Here is a 21,066-nt window from a genome sequence, read left to right on the forward strand (position 1 = left end):
TAAATGGCAAATCCTTTTGTCCCATTGTTCAGACAGAAAAATTTGCAATCATCTTTGACTCTTCACTATTTCTCACCTCTCCTATCCAATAACAAATTCTGTCAAATTCACATTCTAAATATATCCAGAAATGGATCATTTCTCACATCTTCTCCCCTAACCCACCCCCATGGCCCAAGCTACCCCCAACTCTTACCTAGATGAGAATAGAGCCCTGGAATGCCAATTTATCACACAGCAGCCAGAGCAATCCTGAGGAAATATAGGTCAGATCCTGTTGCTCCTTTGCTCAGAATCCTCCAATAACTTCTCATCTCACTTAGAGTGAAATCCAAAGTGCCTACCACCCTATAAAAGGCCCTAAAACCTCCGCACCACAGCCATTCTCTTCCCAAGTTTGACTCCTGCTCTCCTCCTCTCTCGCTCCCCTCCAGCCGTGGGGGTCTCCTGCTAGTGCTGAACCAATGGCACGTTCCTGTGTTCCTGCCACAAAGCACTGGCCCTTGCTGGTCTCTCTGCCTCCAAATTCTTCCCCCAGAGAGTGGCATGGCTCCCTCCATCCCCTTCTGAAAGTGCCTGCTTAAATGTCATCTTCTCAGAGGAGCCCTCTCTGATCACTCTGCGGCCTAACAACTCCACTCCCACTCTCAGCTTAGCAGTCCATATGCTTTGTGCTCTCCCCCCAGCATTTATCGTCACCTGACAGAGTAGTTTCCTTTTTTTGTTTGTCTATTGCAGCACCGTCCAACGGAACTTTCCACACTAATGGAAATGGTCTATATCTGAGTTGTACAAGAGGTAGCCACTCAGCACATGTAGCTATGGCACACTTGACATATGGCTGATGTGACTGCAGAAGTGAATGTTTATTTTTATTAAATTTTTATTAAGATAAATTTAAATAGCCACATGGGGCTAATGACTACCAGGTTAGTCGGCACACATGTAATATCGCTCTAGAATATAAACTTAATTAGGGCATAGATTTTTACTTAGGCTGTTCACTGCTGTATCCCCAGTGCCTAGAAAAGAGCCTGGCTACGCCATCAATACCTGTTGATGGATGAATACATGAACATGCTAGGAGCTTTGCATGCATCATCGCATTTAATTGTAACAACAGGCTTGTGGGATAGATGCTACTTTCATTCCCTGGTACTCAGAGAGGAGAAGTGTCCTGCTTAAAGGACACCCAGATAGTTTGCACCCTTTGCCTAATGCCTCCCCATTTAAGATGGAAACGTTCTGGGGATCTAATGTGCAACATAGTGAATACAATCAACAATAAGGTATTATACCCTTGAAAGGTGCCAAGAGAATAGATCTTAAATGTTATAATCACGAAACAGTGATATGTGAGGTGATGGAGGTGTCAACTCACTATTGTGGTCATCATTTAAGACTATATGTGTGTATAAAGTCGTCACGCTGTACACCTTAAACTTACACCATGTTATATGTTAATTACAGCTCAACAAACCTGCAAAAATGGTACGGAACACCCAGCTGGTAAGAGGCAATGGGCCCTGAGCTCAGGAGTGTCTGGTGACATCCACACACTCCACTAGAGGTGAACTCGATGCTCTCTGCGGTCCTTTCTGACTCTAGGGATTCCGTGGTCTTACGAGAATTTTCTCCTTGCCAGGCGATGACAACCCACAGTTTAAGCACCAATTGGATTGACAGACCTTTACATGAAGTCCCTTGTCCACTGCTCAAAAGCCATGATTCTTCAGGCAGAAGAAGTGCACATCATCCTTCGAAATGTACCATCCCTCCCTCTCTCCCCAGCCCTGTCCCATCGCTCACCGGTTTCGGGGTCGCAGAGCTGCTCACAAGCATCTGTCGTCCTCTGTCCACAGAGGTCCCTCACCCACGGGGAGGTGGCATTGATCTGGTAATACAGTGACAGCTTGGCTGGGTTCAGCCAGTCGGAGATGTCCAGGTAGCTCCCTTCACTCACCACAAAGCTGCTTCCTGTGGATGAACAGAGAGAAAGACGGCTGTTTTCTCCCGGCAGTGAGGGCGCAGAAGTGTCTTGCTGCCGACGCCACAGCCAGGAACACAATCGGGGGCACACAAGTCATCTCCACGCCAAGGTCCCCTGTTCTCATCTGTCTACACACATTGACGGAACATTTGTAACGTGTCAGCCGTGGTGTCAGCAGCCAATAGTGACAGAGACGAATCCGAAACAAGAGACATTTTAGCCTCGTGGTTAAGAGTCATGCTCTTAGGACTGAGAGAGACGTGGTTTCCAACCCTGGATCCATCCTTACCAGCCGTTGATTTGGGGTGACGCCCCCAATGCCTCTGGGCCTTGCTTTCATCATCTGGAAATAGGAATGTTAATGGAACCTACCTCATAGGGTTACTGTGAGAATGAAAGAAATGGACGCAGACAGACTGCATCACCACCATGTGACTTGTCCTAGCAAAGAATAATTCAATATGAAACTTTAAAAGAAAAAGAAAGCTAATGTCCCTGTCACCTAGGCATTTCCTCAGGAACAGGGGCCACTAAAGCCCACAGGAGCCAGGGGGGTGAATTAATGGGACAGATGGTTGAGTGTCAGGGGAATAGCATCCTGCCCTCCTGGCTTAGCTTTTTTTTTTTTTTTTTTTTTTCTTTTCTGAGAGAAAGAGAGATTTTCAAAGACATCTCTAGCACCTCTATGCCTTAATGCTGGGAACAATAGGGAGAGAAGGAGTTTGGCACTTCAGGCTCCATCAAAAGGGAGCAGCTGCAGCTTAACTATAGCCAGTGTTGCCCAGTGAGTCGAAAGGCTAGTGGTACCGGAACTTCCGATTTCCTTCACGGGTGACTGAAAATGCAGATTTTCAGTTTTATATACCACATATTAGTGAAATCATATGGTTCTCGATTTTTTCTGTCTGACTTATTTTGCTCAGCATGGCAATCTCCAGATCCATCCATGTTGTATATAGATGACATAATACAGAATTGAACACCTGAAATCTATGTAACTTTGCTAACAACTGTCACCCCAACAAACTTTAATTAAAATAAAAAAAAGAAATGCAGATTTTTTTATTGTCATCAACCAATTTTTAAATGACAGCTTACATTTTTTCTTGAACATTTATGTAGGTAAAACAAAAGACCCTAGCTTTGAAATTTATGTTCTAAAATGCTCTTTAACTCACACACACACACAAATACATATGAATGCACAGATCCATATATGTATCTCTGCGTGTGCATGTGTATATAAATGTAAATACAAACACAAACACAAACTTATATATATATATATAATGTATGTCTGTGTGTATATGTACTGGGGGGTGACAAAAAAAGGTACATAAGTGGACACTTTGGTCACCATTGCTCACGCAGTAGTTCACCATAATCAGAAGTGTCTGGACACTGATGGTAACCACTTTGAGCACTTCCTGAAATTGCAGAAGTTAAATGTGACTTGTATTTATTTTTTGCTATCGGTATATATTGAATATTACAATTTTAATACTTTTCCTTTCTTAAAATGTGTATACATGTTTTGGCACCCTCTGTATATATACACACAGATACATATATGGATTACATACATACTGTGTTTCCCCGAAAATAAGACCTAGCCAGATAATCAGCTCTAATGCATCTTTTGGAGCAAAAATTAATAGAAGACCTGGTCTTATTGTACTATAATATAAGACCGGGTCTTATATGATATGATATGATGTGATGTGATATGATATGATATGATATGATATGATACCAGGTCTTATATTAATTTTTGCTCCAAAAGATGCATTAGAGCTGTTTGTCCAGCTAGGTCTGATTTTTGGGGAAACACAGTATATGCCCATACATACATTACTTAAAGGGCAAACAACAGAAGCCCAATCAGAGTGGCTGCATACTGTGTGAGTGTATGTACATAGCAAAACAGCAAAGGCAGAATTTTACAGGGGAACCACAGTTCAAACAGCACCAGGCGCCACAGAATTGGAACAGAACGCTATTGTAGATGCATGGCCGGTTAGGGACCTCACCAGCAGGAGATCTTAAATCATTTCATAATTAACGTGATTCAGCTTTTCTCCCTGCATTTTCTTCTATCACACTATCCACCAATAAAATCTTTCCACGTATGCAATTCAAACCTTCACAGTAAGGAGTCAGCTAATAGGCCCCATATGGGTTTGACAGCAACCTCTCAGTCAGGTCACATCAGACCCTGCTGACTGACCAATGGTTGGGATCCGCTTAGCTCTGGTGTCTAGCTGTGTCCACTGGGCAATGGCCAGCGAGGTGGAATCACATCAGACCTTACCTGGCTGCCCTGGGGAGCTAAGATTACCTGACAAGGGTAAAGACGTGGCTGGCAATGTTATCTTCTCTAACTTGCACACGTTATGATTTATATCATCCTATAGAATAAATTCCTAAGTGAAAGCACAGTGGACGACGTGATTTTGGGTGAGGATGAAAGAGGAGTCTATGTGCAAAGCAAAAGAAGTAGATAGCATCAGGCTCAGCGATAAGAAAATGACCACATTTGAAGTTGGCCTTAAAATCCTTGGTAGCTAAACAAAAAAGAATAAGTCTGCTGGATTCCATATTTCAAATTTCTGGCAAGGGAAGATATGCAAATCTATCTGCAAAACCATATTTTCCCCTCTGGAACTAAGCCCAAAGCAGAAACATGTCACATGGGTCCCTGTGCAAGGCACTGAGCATCAGTATTGACTACAGATTTTTCTTTTAAAAAGCACAGTCATGCTGTTTAAACGGATAATTTTTATATTTATTCTCACTAAAGACTGAGGGATGGATATTGAATTGTGTCCCAGGCATGAGTTTGGCTATAGGAAGGCTTCAGGAAGGCTACACAGTGCAGTGATAAAGAGAATAGAGTCAGCAAGACCGGTATTCAGATCTTCACTCTGCGGCACATTCGTCCTGTACATTTGGGAAAGAAAACAAATCCTTAGTCATCTCATATGAAAAGTGTGGGTCCCAACTCTTTCTTCACAGGATTATTATAAAGATTAAACAAGACACTGTATTTGTCTTAGGTCGGACTCCCCAGAAATCAGACTCAAAGGCAGAGACTGGCATGTAGGAGGTTTCGGGGTGTACTCTTGTGAAGGGATGAGTAAAGAGGGATGAGACAGAGCCAGGAGCCAAACAGCCCTGAGGCATTGCCCTCAGCTCCTCCCCTAGGGAGCTCAGGAGCTGGGATGGCCCTTCAGAGTCTTCCAAATCAAGATAAGGATGTCAGACCATTGTATTTCAACATTCGCCAGGCATAGGTTGTGGGCTATGCCTGGGGAAGAGACATGAACTTCGGTGAGGCGGTCTGTTTCAATGGAGCACATTTCTCCAAGAAAGACTTGGAGCAATTGGTCAAACACTGACATTCCTGGCAGCTGGGGGAATGAGCGCCTATGTTCCAAGGAGAGATCTGGACACAGCCAATCCCCATATGACGTTCACTACAATACGTGAAATCCCTGGCACATTGTGAAATCTCAACTCACAGGAGCTATTGTGACTATAACTTGGATTTCTTACAAACTTGGAAGCTTTGAATGCAATACCAGTTAACAAATCTCTCTCAAATATGAGAAATGTGAGTCTCTTTGGACGGGGCTACCTCAAAAGCCGGTTATCCTCACCTTCTATAAAAAGATGTTCCACCAAGGTATACATTGCTTTAATGGCAGAAGGGGGTTACTGTGCTTTGAATGTCCTCTCTGTCCTAGTCCCTGAGATGAATATGGTATACATGCTGCTTGTTAATCCTTATAAAAGCCTTGCAGGATAAGTATTTCCCCATTTTTACAGAAGACAGCATGGAGTCCAGCAAGAAACTGATTTAGCCAAATGTGTACAACTAGTAAGTGGCTCAAGTGGAAACTGAACCCAGGTTTTTTCAGCATCCAAAGCTGGGACCTGGCCATTATTGCAGCCTGTTTTGAGAATCAGAGGCTTTGGTTGGGTTGATGCCTTTGGTGGTCCTCCCTCCTCTGTTAGTCTGTGCCGTCCCCGTCCATGCATAAGCTATAGTATTGGAGAGCACAGGATTTCTGTGATAGACCGTGGTTTCCTACAGGGAAGAGGCCACGGCTTACTCATCATTCTTATCAATCAAGCCTTCAGTAAAATGTCTGGCACATACCAGGAGATGAATGAATATACGTGGAGTGAATTAATGAAATCAAAGTTCCATGCTCGATTAGAGGGAAGTTCAACTCACTGCCTCATGGGATTGTGAAGCAGGAATGCCTCCACAGTGATCGCAAAGTTTAATTCTTTTCATCCTGTGAGAGCCAGAATACAAAATTAGCTCTGCAGAGTCTCCCCAGTTCCAAACCAAAACTTGAACTTCACTATCATGTCTCCTAAGCTCTCGTTCACACCATGGGCTTGTGATGTGGATGATTTAAGTAGAGATGCTAAAGGGACTCCGTGGGAAGAGGCAAGGATACAGGGCACAGAGATGACACACCAGCTAGTGAAAGGAAGTAACTGTGCAAAATGTACTCACCAAGACTTAATCCCTGTGTTCATTTTAACCAACATTTACTAAACCCCTTAATGCATCAGGAATAGTTACAGAGAATGAGAAACAGGCTGAATCCTTCAAGAACATTATGGACTAACAAGGGAGATCAAATGTGTGCACAGGTAACTATAATGCAACCTACAGTGTGCAAGAGCTACCTGAAAGGGGTGGGCTTGTCCTTGGAAATGATGGGAAGTAGAAAAGGGAGTCAGAGAAGAATCATTGAAAGCTGTCTTTCAGCCATGTTACAGATAGATTCATTCATTCATTCATTCATTCATTCATTCATTCCTATACTTGTTCATTTAACAGAGGACTTAGTATGTACCAAGCCCTGTCCCAGGATTTGAATGAGTAAAATATGGTATCTGTCTACTGAGAACTTAAAGTTCAGAAAAGGAGTTCAGAGATGCCAAATCTAAGGCAAAGCGTGTTTTTGGTTCCTGCTTTCTTATTCTCCCATCTAGACTGCACGTTTCTTTTTTTAAATTATTTATGTTTTTCAGTTATAGTTGACATCATTTTACTGTATGTTGTTTTATATTAGTTTCAGGTGTATAGCATAGTGGTTAGACATTTATATAATTTATGCAGTATTCTCTATTATAGACTGCGTATTTCTTAAAGGTGAACACCATGTCTTATTTAACTGCATTTTCCATAGAGCTTAGGATCTAGTGGAGGTGCAGAAGATGTTGAGGGGTGTGTGTGTGTGTGTGTGTGTGTGTGTGTGTGTGTGTATGTGTAGAGAAAAAGAGAGAGATTGAGAGAGAGAGAGAGAGAGAGCAGCTCAATAAGGTCAAAGAGTGGCAGAGAAGCAACTCTCTCTGGCTAAATTCTAGCATTATTTTGGGAATAAACGCATAGGAATGAAAATGTATTATTCCATGTGTCTCCTATTTCTCTAGTTTTCCAATGGACCCCTGTTTTATTTCCTTGGCTTGACATCAAAAGTACCCACGTTTTTCTGGGTGCTGTGAAATTCTTCTTTGTACTCAAATCGATCTCCCATGAGATTAAGGACTGTGAAACAAACCTTTGCCAAAATCCCAACTTCAAAATGTCATGTTTCCTTATTTTAAATATATATGTGTTTTTTTTCTCCCACTGGCTTGTGGGAATATACATCATCTAATTAGCCAAATGGATTTTCAGTTCAGCCCAATCATTTCCTTATCTAGCATCTGAAGCTTGCCATTGCTCAGGGGACCGCACGGGCACAAAGGTCCTCATTAACTCTGATCTTCAATTACACTGATTATAAGCCTGTTTCTGTAATTGTGCAGCATAGATCAGGGGTGAGTTGGGGAGCTCAGACCACTCTGTAGTGTTCTGGGAAAAGCCAGAGGCACGTCAGCCCCCAAAGAAACAGAAAGCCACAGATGAAAACTAAAAATACCATGGAAGGAGGTATCACCATGCCAAATTGCCTGGAGAGCCAGACAGCAGCTGCACATCCCTCTCATTACACCACGAATCAGGAGACAGACCTTTGAGAACCATGGACAGGAGGTTTCAAAAGACGGTTCTGGACACTGGTAAATGGAAGAGCAGAGGAATGAAAGACTACATGGATGAAAGATGGTTTTCACAAATGAAGCTCATAAAAATTTTCTAGCCAAAAGTATTCAGCTCTCTCTTTTTCTTCCCCCTTTCTTTGGGTGCAAAATAATTAAAGATTTCCTTTCTTCTGTTATACGTGTATCCCCCAAATCCCATCTGTCAGGGTCTTAGACCTGGGGAAAATGTCTTTCTAGGGCACAGGAAAAAAAACCTGTAATGAAGCAGAAATGAGGAGCCCATCTACTTCCTACCTAATTGACCCATGAAGGGTGTACCCAACCCACCTCTCTGCCTAGTCCAGAGTCCCCAGTCAGACTTGAATACATTCTACCACCTGTTATCGACTGAAAAATTTTAAGGAGTGAGCAACCCAACTCTGCAAACACAAGGTGAAAAGCAACAGTTTGAGCATTTGCGAGAGTAGGCAGAGACTACTTAGATAGGTGGGAGCTCTCAGTCTCTGACAGAACTCTCTAGTGTCCCAAGATAGAGGGGATTCTCCTACAACTGTCTCTGAGAGAGCCATCAGCCACTGCTTTCACCTCGTGATCTTCTCCTAGCTCTCTTCCTTTCTGCCATTTTCTTTCCCTATTCCTTAGATCAACTTCAATCTATTGCTCTGTATTGTCTCTACTTGTTATGGGCTGACCCGTGTCTACCCCAAAATTCATATGCTGAAGTCTTAACCCCCAGTACCTCAGAATGTGACTGTATTTGGAGACAGGGTCTTTGATGAGGTAAATAAGATTAAATGAAATCATTAGGGTGGGTCCCAATCCAATAGGACTGGTGTCCTTATAACAAAAGGAAATTAGGACATACACAGACAAACACACACACACAGACACACACACACACACACACACACACACACACACACACACAAGACCATGTGAAGACACAGGGAGAAGACAGCCATCTATAAGTCAAGGAGAAAAGTCCTCAGAAGAAACCAACCCTGCCAACACCTTGATCTCAAACTTCTAGCTCCAGAACTGTGAGAAAATAAATTCCTGTCGTTTAAGCCACACAGTCCATGATACTTACAGCCCTAGCAAACTAATACACTACCTCTGTGTTATTGGACAGGTATCTATCTCTTAAGCCTGCGATTTTCTCCATTTACCAACCTATACTTTGTGTCATGGATCCCTATGGATCACTTCTCAGAATAAAGTTTCCAAATGTGTAAAACATAATGCATAGTATCTCAAAGGAAACCCAAAATTGAAAGAGTTCTATCCATGGAGCCCTCAGCAATTCATGGAGTCCAGGATAAAAACCGTAGTCTGAGCTAAGTTATTTTCATCCATTCCACAGTTACCCAGTCTGCTGCCTGACCAGTTCCAAACACATCCAAAATCACTGCATGGCCCGAGGGAATGGGGTTATAATGACTATGACGCCCTGCTAAAGTGTGTGAATGAGATGCAAATGACAAAGAAAAGAAGAAGACTAAGAAAACGCTGAGAAGTTCCAGTGGCTATTTTAAAGAGGGCCAACTTCTTTCTTTTTGGTCATTACATGGAAACAATATTTTTTAAAGCTTTGAAGAATAGATCAGGATTTTATGATGCTAAGTTGTATACTTAATTTTAAAGAGTATTAGAAAACTTTGAGTTCCTCCAGTCCAAAGATCCACAACCTTTTGTCTTCTTTCATTATCATCCACTAAGAAGCCATTTAAGACTTTTTTTCCTAATCACCTGCTACCTATGAAATTTTAATACCACAGATATATTGCATATCTGTTGATGTACTGTGCTTTTGCTGTACATAAAGAGTAAGATGTTTTGTGCCACCCCCTGAATCAATTTTCATGTGTTTGAGAGTATTACATATTGTCCTCATTGAGAATGGGTGCTCTAGTTCGAGATAAACTGAGGGTTAAGGAAGGAGAGGGATGTGCCCAAGGTCCCACCAGGATCAGTGAAATATCTACAGCTGGAACCGTGGCATGAGACCTCCCGACCTCTTAGGGCTATCAGGGGGGTGAGAGTCGGAGAGGTGCGCTGACTTTCCTAAGTCAAAAGAGCTGGAAAGTGTTGGGGCTGAACCTGAACCCAGGTGCTGTGACTTCTAGATCAGGGTTTGTTCCAGGACTTCAGGTTGACAATGAAGAATAGATCCCGAGAAGCCATGCAGTTGTCTGGAGGCTAGAGCTACCTCGCTGGGAGTGTGAACCGGTAATACCCTTGAGAGGTCTGTGTCGTGGAAGAACATGGCGGAATTCATCATTCCATATCCATGAAGAAGAAGCATGGAGATGGGCAGGCCACTGGTATTCGGGTGTTCTATGTCAGAAAAATGGTGATTGCCAAATACAGCTATATCAAAGCCTCACTTCCTCTCCCCAAAAGGAGCTTTCACTGAAGAGCCCGACTCACATTTGCTCCAGGCAATTGTATTTCTATCGTTTTCTGTCTTCCCCATCTCAAATTGTGATCAAAGTTTGGCTAAAACAGATTGCCACAGAATTCCACATGCCTTTACGTATCCCTGGTCTTGCTTCAAAGCTGAGAGAGGGGTGTTTGAGTCTGGACAAAAGAAGTTTGAAGTGCTAGAGTTTCAAAAAAATTATTTTTCTCCCCAGCGATATAACGATGGGGTACCAAAGCAGGCGGCAGGGGAAAAGAAAAAAGTCACGAAATGCTTCTCCTTTTTCTTTAGTCATTTAAATTTTTAAAGAAGAATCATGGTTCAAGAGTGAAGGTAGCTATTTACTTTTAATTTAAGCATTCTTTCTTCCTTCCTTTCTTTTTTTAACTTCCTTCATTGGGAACTTATGCATCAAAGCCAATCTCAATGTTAGATTTCTTTTTGATCAAAGATCAGTGCTTCTTGAATGAACACGGTGGACAGCGGCTCCCCAAATTCAAAAGTCCTTTAGCTCTGACTTGCTAATATTGAAACACGTCCCTCTCTGTCAGGCGCATAGGTGAAGATGTGAGCTTAGATGGGAGGCAAAGGGCTGGACTCTGGAGTGAAACAGACATGGATAAAATCCTACCCAACCACTAAGGAGCTGTGTGACCCTGGGACAGACCACGGCATCTTGGTAAGCCTCCTCCATTTTCTTATCTGGACAATGGAAATACTTCCTAGAGATTAAATAAAACACATTCAAATTGCCGAAGGACAGGCCCATGCCTGGCTAAGGCCTCTGTGTTCCGAGGGACACGATTCAGGGGGACAAAATTTACATGGGAAATAATGCATGCTATGCATAATGGTATGTCTAGCCACATACATTACATATTATTGTGTATTTCATATAAAGTACGTATGTTTGGATAACAGTGTGTGTCTGTGTATATGTGCACATATCTATCTATCTTTCTATCTACCTGTCTATCATCTACATATGTACGTACACACAAGCACAGATAATTCTATGAATAATTGTATCCTATGTGGATGGAGCCTCCTGGAGTTCTGCAACATGGCGGTCCTGCCTCAGGCACCGTCAGACAATAGCTTCATCAAAACAACAGCAACAACAACAAGACCAATACCTTTCTCCTGCCTTCCTAAGTATGCTTGTTTCCCGTATGCTGGTTCACGACTGATCCCAGCAGCGTCTTCTCTGATTCTCACAATATCCTGGCGTGAGTAATTCAGGGCAGGAAGGAGGGCTACTACAGCTACTGTTGTAAGATGTGTCGCGGGAGTGAGGTAACATTGAATGCTTGACACATATTAGGTTCACGAATGTGCAATGAAAATACAAAATGTGTGGGTAAGACCGAGATGGCTGACTGGGTTAACAAATAAATGAATGCACTGCGATTTTCCAGATCCACTGGTTTAACTGTGTTCCCTGCCCCGTTCCTCCTTCTTAGGGTCCATACTCTTCTATGAAATTCACTTATTTTTGCCTTTCCCCAAAAATCTGCACAAACATCACGGGCTGTTTGGCAAAGATGCTCCCGACTGTGAGCGCTAAGAATAACCAGATCAGCCATTCCTCCAGGATCCGTTTCAGTACTACATGGGGGGTTCAGTGCCAACTGACCAACTTACGCTCAGGCACCTGCCTGCTTTTGTGTTTCTCACTGACTCTGTGTGTGTGTGTGTGTGTGTGTGTATTCCTTTCTTTCTAGATCTCTTGCTTTCTATTCTCTTTTGTCTAGAAATGAATTCAGTGGGGAAAAACACAGACCTTGGGATTGGCAAGCCTGGATTCACAAGTGCCCTTACCATTTATTATTTGAATGAACTTGAGAAATGCTTGATATTTCTTTGCTCAGCTTCCTCATCTACAAGTGAGTAATCCTTACCTTGCAGCATTTGCATGCATATTAAATGTGACTGTGTGTGTACCTGACGTAGCAGACGTACTTATCAAATGGGAGTTTTTACTACTGCTGCTCTAATTAATATAATCTATCCTAGAAATGACTCTGGAAGGCAGGTGTTACTTTTCTCCCCATTTTACAGAAAAGGAAGTTCAAGGAAGTTAAAGGTGCATGTGTTAAATTGCACAGCTAGGAAGTTGATGTTTCCAAACTAGAACTCAATCTGCCTGTCTGAGTCCAGAGCTCTGTCTGTAATACCAGGCTGCCTCTCATTCTTCTCACTTCAGGGAAAATCTATACTAAGGTGTGTGTGTGTGTGAGAGTGTGTGTGTGTGTACACGTGTATGTGTACGTGTGTGTGTACACACGTATGTGTGCGTGTGTGTGTGTGCATGTGTGCGCGTGTGCAGTTGGCATCTGTCAGTATTCATTTCTGGTTCTTTCTCTAAGTACTGAGCTTCTCGTGGTGGCTGAAACATAAATCAGACCGTGTTGAGAGTATGTGACACAGAGAGAGAGAAATGGCAGGGGGAAGGTGACATAATATTGTAATTCAATACTTAATGTCTCCAAAGACATGTAATACATCCTCATGACATTTCCAGAAGATATTTTCTGGAAACTGGACAATAATTCAAATTAATGCTAAGCCTAAATCTAATTGTTTTATGATGCTACCAAGGCCTGCATGGGGCAAAGCTTCCAAAAATCAGAGGTTTCAGCCGTCACGTTAATGGGACAGATTTCAGTGCCTGGCACAGATGAAAACAGCTGCCTAAATATATAATAACGGTACCCAGAGCAACATAATAAAGGAGATTCACAGCTTATCTACAGTGTAGCGCTCGCAGAAACCAGCTCTTCACCAGCCAAACCCGACTACGGATTCTGGGAAAGGTAAGGAGAGAAACAATTGTCATTTGAGGGCCCAATGAAGGTCTGGAGGCTCACACAGCCTGCAGGATGGCTGAGATCCACTTTTCTGCAATACGCCAGGTGAAGGATGAATTCTCTCATCTGTTTCCAGACGGAGTTGGTGGGGGTAGATTATGGGCACCAGGCTCTGGACCCAGACAGGACTGGCTGCAACCCCAGCCCTGCCACGTACTAGCCGACGGCCTTTATGACCACTACTTGGCTTTGTGAGCCTTGGGGCGCCTCTTCTCTAAACTGGGGACAATAATACCTATCCATATATGTGTATAGAGGCACACTGAGCTGGTTGATGAGGAAAGCAAGTTGCCCGAGAGTATATTGGATCTTATCTCAGGTTTAAAACAAACCAATAGCATTCAGGGTGTGTGTCTGTGTGTGTGTGTGTGTGTGTGTGTAGGAGTAACAAAAATTCGGGAAGGAGATACTCCAAAAGAGTCATGAACCCAACACACTAGGACCGGGCATATGAAAGAAAGAGGGCATGTTTAACGGTTACTTCACTCACCCCTGTATTACTTTTATAATGAGCACTGACGCTGAGGCTGCCACCGCGATTACTACTATTTCTACTACTAGTATTACTAGTTTTACTAGTAGTATTACTAGTGGTAGTATAATTGCAGCAAGTTCATAAGTTTGGGGAAGAAATAAGTGTCGACTATATACAGAAAGTTATAATATTGAGTCGCACACATAGTAGGTGATGAAAACGTGTTTGTTATTTCTTTCTTTGTCCCTGGAAACTGAGGAATATGTCCTCCCTCCCTGGGAATTTGAAGTGTTGGGGGAAGAAAGGCACACCTGACTCAGTGGCACCGCTCCTTCCTCCCACGTGTGTCCTTCCCAGGTCACCCACCTGCCTTTGCTCAGGCTGTCCCCATTACCTGTGGCGTCCTCCTCACCCTACCTATCCCCCAAGCCCAGCCACAGACAGACTCTTCCTTCCCTGGCCCACTCACCTGGAAGTGGCCTGTCCTTCTTCTGCCCCCCAGGGCCTGGCATATGCACCTTCTTCCTTCCGTCACTGTTACTCCTAATGCATGTGAGTTCGGCACACACTTACTGAGCATCCCCCACGTGGCAAGGTTTGGGGTACCCTAACGGATTGTCTACCTTGGAAGACAGTGAGCTTTCTAAGGGACAGTCCACGTTTAACTCCTCTCAAGCTGCTGTTTCTTAGCACGGTGTTGGGCACTTAGCAGGCAATCCGTAAATATTTTGAATGGATGGATGGATGAAGTGACGCATGGCGCTTTCCACTACTTGAAAAATACTGCCTTAGATAGTATCAAATGGAAAGAAAAGAAGGAAATCGCAGGGTTCTCTCCCTACACTGTCCTACACACCCAGTTTCACCTGAGACTCACTAATGAGCCTTGCTAAGAGGCACATCTGTTAGCATTTACAACATACACCTTTATGGCCTGCATCGCACTGGATGCTCACGGCATGAGCTATTAGAGGTCTGCATTCAGACAGATCTTGTTGGGGAGCTGTGTGACCTTGGGCAAAAAGTACTACCCCGCTTGGAACTCAGTTTCCTCATCAGAAAAAAAGAAATGAGGAAAATAATAGTAACTACCTCTAGGGTTACTATCAAGAAGAAGTCAGTTAATGAACACAAAACATTTTTTTAGAGAGGTCGGTATTCAATTACTTTATACTCTGTATCTGTGCGTGTATGTTCTACAGCATTATCATTGTGTATCATTCCCGTGTCACAGACGAAGGTGTTGAGGGCAGTGAAGACGTTTCTTGCCCAAGTTACCCACAATTACCTAATTACAAACCCGGGACTAGAGTCCAGATGTCCAGACTACGACACAACATGATAGCACTTGGCTGTTGAGAGTGTATAATGTCTGACAGGAGATGAGCATTAAAACAGCTAATGCACCAACTCTTATGAGTACAAATATGGAGTTCTGTGGAAAAAGAAACGGGCTGCTGTGAGAACCCACCAAGGGGTGTGCGTGTGTGTGAACATGTGTATTGGTGTGCAGAAGGGAGGGTGGCGCTATCAGTGAAATAATGCTCCTTGCAAAGAAAAATAAAATAAATACTACATGTGAAGTTTCTGACATAGAAAATATGTTGGATTCTATTCGCAATTGGAACTAACAATATAGCAAATGATGCTAGCTGAACCGGGGGAAACATAGCGAATATTTAGCGTATATTTATGCGGTTGCTTTCAAACTTAATCGTCCTTTCTGAGCTGCTAAGGATCTGAAAGAGCACAGTTATATACCCAAGCCATGGTTTTGTGACTCTGAACCAAACCCCATGGTGCAGTTTCACCAGTTTACATAACAGAAATGGGCATTCTTAGCAGAGGCCACAGAAAAGCCCATGTGCAAACTAGCATGATTTCACTGTTGCACAGAACAAGTCAATTTTCTGTATTTTGGGTTGTTAAATTCGTTTAGACGATGAAGTGCTTTTGTGTTCTTATCGAGAGAGAGAGTCTAGTACAGCGATTAAGACCAGGGATATGGAATCAGGCAGACAGAATTCGTGCTCTGGTCTTGCCACAAACTAACCAAGTGATAATGATTCAGTTCAAGGAGCTCTGGTTTCTCAGTTCGAAAACTGTGGGTAATAATCTCAGAGGCATGTGGGAGGTAATGTATGGAAATTAAATTTATGTGGTTTCAAGTTACTCACTTTTAATGTAAATGAGGATACGGGTGCCAAAAACATGTATACACATTTTAGAAAGGAAAAAACTGTATTTGAGCACCTCTTGTAACTGCAGACATCAAACGTGACTTGTATTCCTCTTTTGTTATCGGTATATATCATTACAGTTTTAGTACAGTTTTTTCCTTTCTTAAAGTGTGTATATATTTATTTGGCACCCTCTGTGCGTGTGTGTGTGTGTGTGTGTGTTTATCACTTAAACCAGTGCCTGGAACATAATAAATACCTAGTAAGTGTTAGCTAGTCTTAAGATTTCTTCTACCTATAGATATTTGGGAATCCTACTGTGAAATACAAGGGATTGTTGTCTTGTTCAAATACAGTTTGGCAAAAACAAACACAATATCTAAGACCCCTGCTCAAACAACATATTAGCTTTGGCTATGACACTGTAAACAGAAGCTCACGCTGTGACTCATTTCTATTTCCTTAATTGTCTGCTCTTGCTCTGGACCTCAGCCAGGCATCAGTCTTTAGCCGTGCGGTGGATACATACACATCCGATCCCGTCTGCACAGAAACAAGAGCGCACTTCTCCTGTTGCTTCTGAGGGCTGCAAAAAAAAATGGCATTAAAAGTGAGTGATCTGAAACAACTGAAATTTAATTAAAAACGGAATGAAAAGTTGTTCCAGGCCCGTCACTTTAGCCAGCAAGACTCAGAGGAAATTAGTAAGTGCTGCTAATAGCTGGATCCAATTCACAAGCCTCTATGAAGAGACAGTCAGAGGAACGAAGATATACACTCTTTAGATGAAACAATTAAAGATCGCTTCTGAGGAATAATCACGAACAGTATCCCAGGACAAAAAGGAACGTTATTTGCTGGTATGTTTCTTTTTGACTTTCTCATTTTCATTATGGGGAAGTGCCCACAGATTCCCCAAGTCGAATCTTCCATGGCAACAGACAAGGACACTGATTTTGTAAACCAGACTTCAATGGTGGCAAATTCCTTTTCAAAAATGATTGTCACTCAACTGCTAGAAACTCTACCTTATTATTGAAATTTCAAATACTCGGGCTGCTAAGTAAAATCCTCATCCCCTTCAAATTATGGGCCTCAAATCATGAACCAACAAGTGTCAACTGGGAATGGGGGACTGGGTGTCAGGGTCATTAAAAGAGCTGGTTTCTGGGGGATTCCACCCTGGATGGAATCAGAGTGGACAGTGGTGTTTTGTCTGAGATGGAGCCGACAGGCAGGTCCAAGAGGAAGGTCAATCTGTCCCAGGTTCTCAGGGAAGCATGGAGATGGGCAGAGGGAAAGAAGCAAAAACTATGTTGAGAACCAGGAAGATACAGGAAATGAGCTGAGGGCAATGAATGAAGGGTGGGGGGCGGAGATGAGTCAATGGGGAAAAGGGACCAGAGCTGAGATGCTGAAACTTTTATGAGTGTTGACCAGCTGGAAGTGGGATCGCCCAGCTTAACTTGAACTCCTAAAGTTGGGGCAGCCAGCAAATGCCCCTGAATAAACACCCATTGGAGCCCCCCTTTGCTGAACACCAGTTTCCTGGCCATCAGCAACACAAATGTCTATTCCATAGAAGACCTGGTTCCTGTAAGGCCACACAGTGCCCACACTGTGAAGATCCTGTGCCAGCTTCTCTGTCACTCAAGTGGCTTTGAATTTGCTGTTCCGTCTGCCAGTAAGACATCTTCCCCTGGCATCCTTCACGTCTCAGTCCAAATGCCATTTCCTCCGATATGGCTGCCATATCTGAGCGTGACAGCCCAATGATCCTCTTTGTTTTAATTATTTTATACCATGTGAATTCTTTTCATAGCAGCTCTCACTTATTTCATTGCTGCGACGTATCTTGTTCTTTTGCTAATTTGCTTGGTGTCCATCTCCTGCTAAGAAGGAAAGCCTTTGTGCTGGACAGCACCACTACCGCTCCAGGACACGGAAGGAACAGAAAATACATAGTTGTTCAGTGAGTAAGTAAGATTTGGAAAGATTAAATAAGATATTGTGGGTAAAACGCCCAGTGCACTGCCTGCCCCATCAGGAGCACAGGGTGAGTTTTAGCTGATATTTTTATAATTATCTAAGATGACATTAACGTGGATTTTAATAATTTTTGATCCTTGGAGGACAAAGGATGGAGAATGAAAAAGGCAATCAAGGGCTCCGGAGGCCAACTTGATATTTTCACATTGTGTTTGCAACACCCGAGACGCCAGAAGTAAGTGCCTGTTTGGGGGTGTGAGGAGAGGGAGGGGTGGGCTGGGTCCTGGTGAGGGCTGACTCAGAAGTTAGTAATGGAAAGAGGAGAAGCTGAGACCAACTCTCCTTTGCACAAACCAGTTTCATCCTATCCTCAAACAAATTCTTTGAGGTGGAGGACATATATGTCCAGGCCTAACCTATCCTCAATGCTCAACTCAACCCTTAATTTCTCCAAGAAGCCTTCGAGATCTACCTCAGTGAGAATCCTCTTCTCCAGCTCCCATTCTGTTTCTGAGGTAGCTTTGGGCACAAAGCAGCTTATGTCTCCTGGACTGGAGACAGATGGTAAAGAGTTTTTCTCATTGTCAAATCATGTGACCTAATTTTGGATTTCAAAATCAAATTGTAATAAGGATCATATCACGGTAACAATATGAAATGTCTCAGATCAGTTTTTCAGGTTTTTTTTTTCTTTGAAAGGAAAACAGATCTAAATATACTGGGCTCCACTCTGTTGAACGCTGACAAAATTTGGAGGCTCTAAAGGTGAAAGAGAGAGTCCCTGCCCGAAAGCAACGTATGGTTCAGATGAGAGCTAACTAGACAGAGAGTCATCATGGAGCATCGTTGGGGTGTGATACAGATAAAAGGGAGCTTTGGGGTCCCAGAACAGGGGCCCCTGGCTTCGCTGCAAAGCCAGAGTAGCCACATCTAAGCTGAATTGCGGAAGCACCAGAGGACAGCAGCCCAGTGCAGGGAAAAGAGGACTTAGGTCAAAGCAAAGAACTGTTTGTAAAGGAACACAAAGAGAACGTGGGCCTTCAGGACACAGCCATTTCATTTGGCTGCAGTGCAGATAAGATAGCGAATGGACAAAGGTACGACACCGACACGGTTGGCAATCTTTTCTGGTTCTCATGTTCTATCTCACGTTCTATAATTTAGAAAATTACCAAGCTGGCTATTTTGCAAGATGCCCGCAGTGTGCCCTCACCCCTGCATCCACGTTCTCTCTCTTGAGGTGCAGAAGTTGGAATTTTTAATTGATTCCATATTTCAAATGTGATACCAGCTCTTATCACCAGACCCCTGGGCCTCCCTTCAGGCCTCTGCTTCCATGGAAGGTCCCGAGCCCAGCATATTAATGTTACATTGGAGTCTTTGCAGGAAATGGCCACCCCCCACCCCCCACCTGGGAGCTTTCATGCTCACAGCTCACATCAGCACCTGTGCGGGGGGCTGGGCTGATCACTTTCTCCACCCTCTGTCCTGGCCCAAATACTGCAGCGAGACATCACCCGAAATATTATTCAAATGACTCAAATTCAGGAAAGCAGCCTTCAGAGATCTGGCGAATTCATTTTGCTCACAGAACACAGTGATATCTCTTACTAATAATTTTCATCCAGGCAGGACTTGTAAAGATCCTAATACTGTATGCTCTTCTAAGTTGCTTGTGTTCCGCGCCTCTCCCAGCCTGCTCTTTTTCTTCCTTCTACAAATGTAGCCAAGAGGTGGGCATTGGATTCTTGACCTCACGTAAGAAAGCTGGTGCACGAACAGAAACGCGATACTAGCTAGCCCTTGAGTGTGTCTACCACAGGCCAGGCTCTTGCGTTTAACAACCAACCATTCATTCTTCACAAGCAGCTTGATTTCCAGGGCATTAGCATGCCTGCTTTCCAGGAGATGAAGCTGTGTTATGCGGAAGGGGGAGGTAGGATTTGAACCCATGCACTCTGGCATTGGTGCTCATGTTCTCGACCACCACACTTGACCATTTGGCACGTGTTCTTAGTTTGATGTCTGGAGTCGGCCACCTCTCAGGGACCCCGGGAGGCAGAAGCCAAGCGGACTGACTCCTTCCCCTTCTCGGCCCCTCCTTATAATCAGTGGCTAAGTTTCCTTGGTTCTAGCTCTAAGGGAAATCCCCTAACTTCAGTCTCACTTCCAATACCCTTGTTCAGACATTATTGTACAGACTAAATGGAACAGCCCCCTAATAGGCCCCTAGCCTACAGCCTTGGTTCCTCAAACTTACCTTCTACACTGCTCAGTCATTCCACAAATACTTACTGAACACTAAGTGTGTCCTGGAGTTTTCACAGGAACAAGACAGCTACACTCTTTGTCCTTAAGGGCTTAAGGTAGTATTAACAGGGGCTACTGATTATATGCCAAGCACTGGCCAACTGCTTCCTATGCAGTCATCAGATTGCCCTTTGAGGTGGTTTACTGGTATCATGCCCATATCACAGATGAGCAAACAGAGGCTCAGAGATGAAATAACTAACTCAATGCTACACAGCTAGGAAATATCAGAGCCAGATGTTGAACCCAAGGAGTATGATTCTACGGCCCAGTCTTTTAGACATCGAATAAGCAATGATAAAAGTACTGAGTGCAAAAAGGAAAAGTTCAGGACTGTTTAACAGGGGGGCCTAACTAGACTATGAGGTTGATGATGATGATAATGCCAACAAAAACCAATATTACCAAGTGCTTCCTGTTTGCCAAACACTCTACTAAATACTTGACAGGTATCACCTCATTTAAATTTCCCTTTATTCTTATGGCCACTTCACATATTAAGACACAAGCCAGAATGGCTAAGTAACATTTCTCCCATCAGTAGCTATGAAGCCATAGAGCCAGCATTGGAGCCCAGATGGGTCAGACTCTGCAGCCTGATTGCTTAATTAACATCTTGCATTGCTTTTTGTACATACAACTGTAGCCCCAACATTCCCTTGTGTAAAATCCTTCAGTGGTGTCATGACCCCCAGCCATCTCCACGACGAAAGTCCAACACCAGACCCCTGTTCTTGTTCTTGCCATCGGCTCCCCCCGAG

General features: G+C 43.4%; 1 protein-coding gene across 5 annotated transcripts in view; it reads right to left on the minus strand.

Moving 5' to 3' along the window:
* Positions 1 to 21,066, minus strand: part of ASTN2 (astrotactin 2) — an 836,425-nt gene that overhangs the window by 471,083 nt on the left and 344,276 nt on the right. For all 5 annotated transcript variants that reach the window (XM_033122811.1, XM_033122810.1, XM_033122808.1 and 2 more), the window contains one exon: positions 1,810 to 1,977. In XM_033122811.1, the coding sequence (XP_032978702.1) occupies positions 1,810 to 1,977 (168 nt within the window). The remainder of the gene's footprint in view (positions 1 to 1,809; positions 1,978 to 21,066) is intronic.

This window comes from Rhinolophus ferrumequinum, chromosome 12, assembly GCF_004115265.2.
Source record: "Rhinolophus ferrumequinum isolate MPI-CBG mRhiFer1 chromosome 12, mRhiFer1_v1.p, whole genome shotgun sequence".
NCBI classification, from domain to species: Eukaryota; Metazoa; Chordata; class Mammalia; order Chiroptera; family Rhinolophidae; genus Rhinolophus; species Rhinolophus ferrumequinum.